The sequence below is a fragment of the Penaeus vannamei genome, chromosome 1 (genome assembly GCF_042767895.1).
Source record: "Penaeus vannamei isolate JL-2024 chromosome 1, ASM4276789v1, whole genome shotgun sequence".
Taxonomy (NCBI): Eukaryota; Metazoa; Arthropoda; class Malacostraca; order Decapoda; family Penaeidae; genus Penaeus; species Penaeus vannamei.
The window spans coordinates 54,488,313-54,494,672 of record NC_091549.1 but is presented as its reverse complement, the minus strand read 5'-3'; the positions used below and the strand labels follow the sequence as shown (position 1 = coordinate 54,494,672).

General features: G+C 38.0%; 1 protein-coding gene across 2 annotated transcripts in view; it reads left to right on the top strand.

Moving 5' to 3' along the window:
• Nucleotides 1-5,757, top strand: part of LOC113824679 (Helicase with zinc finger) — a 30,392-nt gene extending 24,635 nt beyond the window's left edge. For both annotated transcript variants that reach the window (XM_027377448.2, XM_027377447.2), the window contains exons 12-16: nt 1-96; nt 267-453; nt 806-992; nt 2,970-3,821; nt 3,940-5,757. The exon at nt 1-96 is cut by the window's left edge and continues 51 nt beyond it. In XM_027377448.2, the coding sequence (XP_027233249.2) occupies nt 1-96; nt 267-453; nt 806-992; nt 2,970-3,821; nt 3,940-5,152 (2,535 nt within the window). In that variant the 3' untranslated portion in view covers nt 5,153-5,757. The remainder of the gene's footprint in view (nt 97-266; nt 454-805; nt 993-2,969; nt 3,822-3,939) is intronic.
• Nucleotides 5,758-6,360: the final 603 nt, after the last annotated feature.

The following is a 6,360-nucleotide window of genomic DNA, read 5'->3' as shown; positions in this document are numbered from 1 at the left end:
ACAGCACATCCCAAATTCCATCCACTGACATTCTTCACAGCGCGGGGTGAGGATTTCCAGGATCCAAATTCCACTGCATTCTACAATAACTCTGAGGTTTGTTGGAGTTTATGCCGTTTATGTGTAAAAGACTTTTTGTGTCTGGATTTACCCGTATGTAGAAAACAAATATTGTATTGAGTGATTTCACATTAAGATGAATTTATTGTTCTTATAATAGATTTTCTGTTAATAAAGCTTTTATATATTTTTAAAACTTTACAAAGGTCTATGAAGTGTGTGAGCAAGTTGGAGAGATCATCAGCCATTGGCCAAAAAAGGAGTGGGGTCCTCTAGGTGAAAATTCCATTGGTGTCGTCACCCCATATGCTGACCAAATGGTGCGCATTAGGGCTGAGCTGAGGAAGCGAAAACTGTACAAGATTAATGTAGAGAGAGTCCTCAATGTACAAGGTGAGTGTGGTTTGGCTGTGTAAAATGTTGTTTTTGTACAAAATTTTAGTTGTTTATCTTAGGATGAACTAAAAGTCAAATAATCAGTCTTTGATTTAACACTTAATTTAAGTTTTGTGTGTGCGTGCGAGTGTGTGTGTGTGTGTGTGTGTGTGTGTGTGTGTGTGTGTGTGTGTGTGTGTGTGTGTGTATGCATGCGTGTGTGTGTGCATGCGTGTGTGTGTGTGTGTGTGTTTGTGTGTGTGTGAGATATATTTATATTCCTATTCCTATTCATATATACACATAAATACATACACTTAAGTAATTCATGAGATGTCATGAGACCATAATCCTCTCCTTTATAATACAGGCAAGCAGTTCAGAGTCATTGTGCTGTCCACTGTGCGGACACGCCACACGTGCAAGCCAGGAGCTGAAGGCTTAGACTTTGGCTTCCTCTCAAATGCAAAACTCCTCACCACTGCCATAACAAGAGCGCAGAGTCTGGTTGCCGTTGTTGGAGATCCTGTCTCTCTCTGCTCTGTGGGGAAGTGCAGGTAAGGTTGAAGTTTGGTTCCATGTATCATCATCTTAGCTGCTTTACTGATTCTTAAAAATCACTGTGTATTTGTGTGTGTGGGGGGGTGTATATGAGGTTAGGGTAGTCCATATGTGTGCATATATACCATTTTGATGCAAATTATGGTTATTATGATGCGGCCTGTACTAGATGTATATTCCTTTCTTCTGTATCCCCTAAAATCTTGGTGGTATCAAGTGATACCAATACGAGCATTAATACAGAATCTAATGAGGATTTGGAAAATCAGAATCCCCCAGGAAGCCATAATGAGTCTCCCTCCCTTCCTGGTTATTCCCATGTTTTAGTTCATCAATTACTGGTGCTTGATCATCTTAAACTCCTCCCTGATCTCAGTACAAAATGTAACAAACCCATACTCCACATTGCATCGCCATCTTGTCCCTCAGACAACTCTAGTATCTTTTTTCACTGTTATATGTATTTGCCATAATCGTGTGTATGCATGACCTGTGCTGAACTAATCATGCCACACAATCCATAAAAGAAGTATGCAACAAGGAGCTAAATAGCTCCATAGACATTACCTATCTACTCATCCATGAATAATGATTGTGAAGCTTTGCATACACACCCCTCATGGGCACTCAGTGGATATTGATTTAGCAATTCAAATCCAAAGTCAGAAGTACTAAGGTGTATTTATGAAAGATGGAATACTGTACTGCTGCATTGATATGGATAAATAACTTACCCTCCCTGAACAGGACTGTTTTATATATATATATATATATATATACATATATATATATATATATATATGTATGTATATATTTATGTATGTATATATTTATGTATGTATATATTTATGTATGTATATATATATGTATGTATATATTTATGTATGTATATATTTATGTATGTATTTATTTATGTATGTATATATTTATGTATGTATATATTTATGTATGTATATATTTATGTATGTATATATTTATGTATGTATATATTTATGTATGTGTATATTTATGTATGTGTATATTTATGTATGTGTATATATTTATGTATGTGTATATATTTATGTATGTATGTATATATTTATGTATGTATATATTTATGTATGTATATATATATATATATATATATATATATATATATATATATATATATATATATATATATATATATATATATATATATATATATATATAGAAATACAAATTAACATGTGTGTGTGTGTGTGTGTGTGTGTGTGTGTGTGTGTGTGTGTGTGTGTGTGTGTGTGTGTGTGTGTGTGTGTGTGAATACCATTATATTTACTTGTTTGTTTCTTACCTATTTATATTTGTATGGACTGTACATACATATTCTCTTTTCCTTTCGTGTAGTAATATTAGATATTGTAAATTGTCATTAAAGTTATTGAACTGATGATGATCATAATGAAAAGTGATATTGCTTTTGTTTAACTTGGACGTTTTCTTGTTTATATCAACCCTATCACCCCAGTTAGTAAGAATACATGCCATCCATACAGAAATATAAGTTCATTTATTGTCTTTATGCATAGATGGCTCTACAAGTGCTTAGGCAACAAGGAGTTAGTTATTAGTCCTACCCATCTCACCTCTTTACCGTGTTCTTTGATTTTTGGAAAGCTTCTTTTGTATTATTTTAGTATCTTTAATGTTACTAATATTTTGATAACAATTTGATAACCAGTATATTATTAAGAATAATAACAGTATCAATATTAATAGTATTAGAAGGAAAAAACAATTTTCTTACTATTTCAAGGAATGGGGAAATCAGACATGATCACTAGGGACTCCTTGGTATCTGAGTGCATGTGGAGCCACCTGTATTAACAAAATTCACAAAAAAACTATAGGGGACAGTACATAAATCTGTAGGCATTGGGTTGAATTATTTTATTTTGTAAAGCAAATGTACAAAACAGTACTTATTATTTACATTGCTTTTTAATTTACAGGAAACTTTGGGAGAAGTTTTTGCAGCTGTGTTCTGAGGCTGGGTCTCTGTATGGAATATCATGGTCAACACTTCGCTCACAGCTTGACGGGGTAGAACTGAAGAAAACATATGTTCTGAACCCGTTAGCACCAGAGTTTGTCCCCCGCTGTATATATTACTCTATCCCGCCAGTGCCAATGGTACATACTATGCCTCCCTATGTAAACATGTATTCCCCTTACAACTCTTATATACCCACCTACCACATGCGCCCTATGCTTGGGCCTCAAGCCCTACCCTATCTCCCACAGCCTGGCATGCCATCCCAATGGTCTCCTGTACATTATGGTGCTGGTGCAAAGACCCCATTGGTGAGGCCAGCAGCAGCTAGGCTTGGGCAGCCTCTTATTGCATCCCATCCTTTACGGTCAGCTGTTGTCACTGCAACTCATCCCCATTACATGGATCCCCATGGATATGACTATCAGTTACACAATAACATGATATCCATGTACCCTTATCAGGCAGGATCCTTTCCCCACCGGTTACCTGCCATGCGGCACCCAGCAGAACTAGACCCCTTTACTTGTGGGGCCTTCCTACCACCCCCTTACCAACACATAAGGCCTGTGCCACAACGCGTGGTCCCTCCGATTGGATTCCGTGGCCCTTCCTTTGGACGAGCCATGTCTCTTCCCCCACCCCAGCTGGGCAGACTTACCCCACATTCAGAAGGAGAGAAGTCCTACCAGTTTCTCAATAATGTACACTTCCCAGAGCGACAACTCTCCAATCCTCCCTCTGTCATTGCCAGGCCAGTACGTTCACGAGCTGACACCGAGTCACCTATGTCATCACATTCCAGAGAGAGGTAAGTTCTTGACTGGAATGTTTCATTTACAATGTAGTTTGTTAAGACTTGTGTACATGGTATGTCTTTACAATTAAATCATGCCTTTTACAAAAAAAATTCTTTTCCATCATTGCAGCTCACATTCAAGTGCAAATGATAGTCGGCATTCTTCACAGTCGCAGCCTCAACAACATTCACAGTCACACGTACATCCGCAAGTTGAGGCACAAAAGATACCGTTATTAGGACCTCATTTACAATACCAGTCCAAACCTCAGGCTCCTCCTAACATCCACATTGATCAACAAGGTCCTCCCATGCAGCAGTTGAGGCAGCAAACCAGCCATCATCAGATGATCCCTCAGCCACATCCCCATTCCAATGGAAGTGTCCCTATTGAAGATGCAGCGTTGCCCACTCCAGATGTTGTACGCAGTATTAATGAACTCATTAATGACCATTCACCAACCAAGTCTGCAAACCTCTGGGGTTCAGTTGATGTGGAATCAAATAACAAGTTGGACCTTATACAAAATAGGTGTCGTTCACCAACAGGAGAAGCATGGTTAGGAGGAAATAGCTCAAACAGTATTAAAGCTGCAAATCTGAATATGTCTCACTCTAATCCAAATCCTTGGTCAGGAACTCCTACCAGTGTTGGAAAGATTGTGACTGTTCAGGAACTTGAGGCCTCTCTACACATGAGGAAATATCCTGGTGGAAACGTATCAAGTTCAGGCCTTAATAAAGCTCCAGGGCCACTTCCCTTCAGCCCAAGGGAGCTCGAGAAAAATGTTCATATTCGAGAGAATGAGGAAGTTGGAGGTGGCTTTGGGAAAGGGGATGTTCCACCACCCCCAGGCTTTAGTAGTTTGAATAGGATGGTTGATCCCTTAGGTCGGCTGGATCTCAATGAGGGGGAGCCAGTTGGCTACCGTACCCCAAGTTTACCTCTGTACTTGAGAAGAGGGAGTCGAGAATCATCATCATGTTCTCCTGGTGGCACACGAAATGCCCACCAGAGCTCAGTTGTGGGCAGTATGCACAGCAACAACCACAGCAGTTCTCTGTCATCACTCTGGAACATAGGGAGGGAAGAGATGAATCCTGTATCCTCCCAGGGTGAGTTAGGCCTTCAGAACCTTTCATTATCTCTTGGCATTTCACCCATTGGGGCTCTTAATCCTTTCCAAAACAGCCAAGACAGCAAAACATACGCAGGAGTCGTCAGGTCATCTCTCCAGTCTTCAGACTCTGAGAAAGGTGAGGAGTGCGAGTATGCATTCAAAGATCTGGGTGATAAGAGGCTGTATACGTCAAATAATCATCTATATCAGCATTTCCAGTAATATTTTAACTATCTCAAATAATGACGAACCTCACCAGTTTAAGTCCATGATAAAATATATTGCGTTTACATCCAAATGATAAGAGTTAGCAAACGTTAGTGAAAGTATGCATTGAAAATACATACAAGGCAAGAACTCAGGATGTGTTAAATCAACCATACAAGTTGGATGAGGGTTTCAGGTATTCAGGATGGTTCTATAAAAAAAATTAGCACATGCACATATTATTGATGGTATGATATGACCTAATATATTTTGCCTTCTATGGTTAAATTGAATTGGTGAGATTCTACTTTTCATGTCTTATTTGCACTGTTAAATTTCATGCAGTGTTTGCCGTCAGTATTTTTGGTTCTTTTTTTTCCCCCGTAGTAATAGACTTTTGTGTGAGTGCGTCTGCGTGCGTGTGTGTCTCTATACCTGTGTCTGTGCATTTTTGCAAGCATATAGACACATGTATGTGGATATGGTATGCTTTTTGCATTTGTATGTATGCATTTGTGGAGCTTTAGATGTATACATGTATGTAATAATTATACATATATACAGACACGAAAACAGACAATGTATTTATACATACATATATACAGATGTGTAGATTGATATGTATGTGTTTCCTTTTATTATTTAATTCCACTGTTGAGTATTATGATTTAATTATGTACTATGTTAAACAGCATCCTTCATAAACAAATTTACATAAAAAAATCAAAACAAAAAAGAACAAAAAAAAAAAAATCTAGGTAGTAGATATTGACATCTGTATATTTTTTCCTTTTGTGTATATAAGCTTCTTTCACTCCCATGGCATTACAGAGCAAAAGTAGTTTATGTTGTCTTTATTCAACTAAGTGCAATGTTGAAAGGCCTATTTGTATTCTTTGATTGTAGGTGTTAGTACAAGTAGTAGTTACTAGGTCTAAGTCGTGCTGTGCAAGACCACTGAAGACATGAATAATTGCAATGGACCAATAGGTCTGCCTTTGTACCTGGGTTTTTATACTGCCATTCACCGCCCACCCCATCCCACCCCACCTTGAGAAATGAGAATGGAATGAAATAGAAAGAAAGATGAAATGGGAGGGAGGGGGGGGGGGACTTAAAACATTCATATATTTCATTTTTTTGTTGACATCTTTCTCTTGAGTTTCGTAGTTTTACAGTTTATTATTTTATCGCAATATGTATTATTCTCTCTCTCTCTCTCT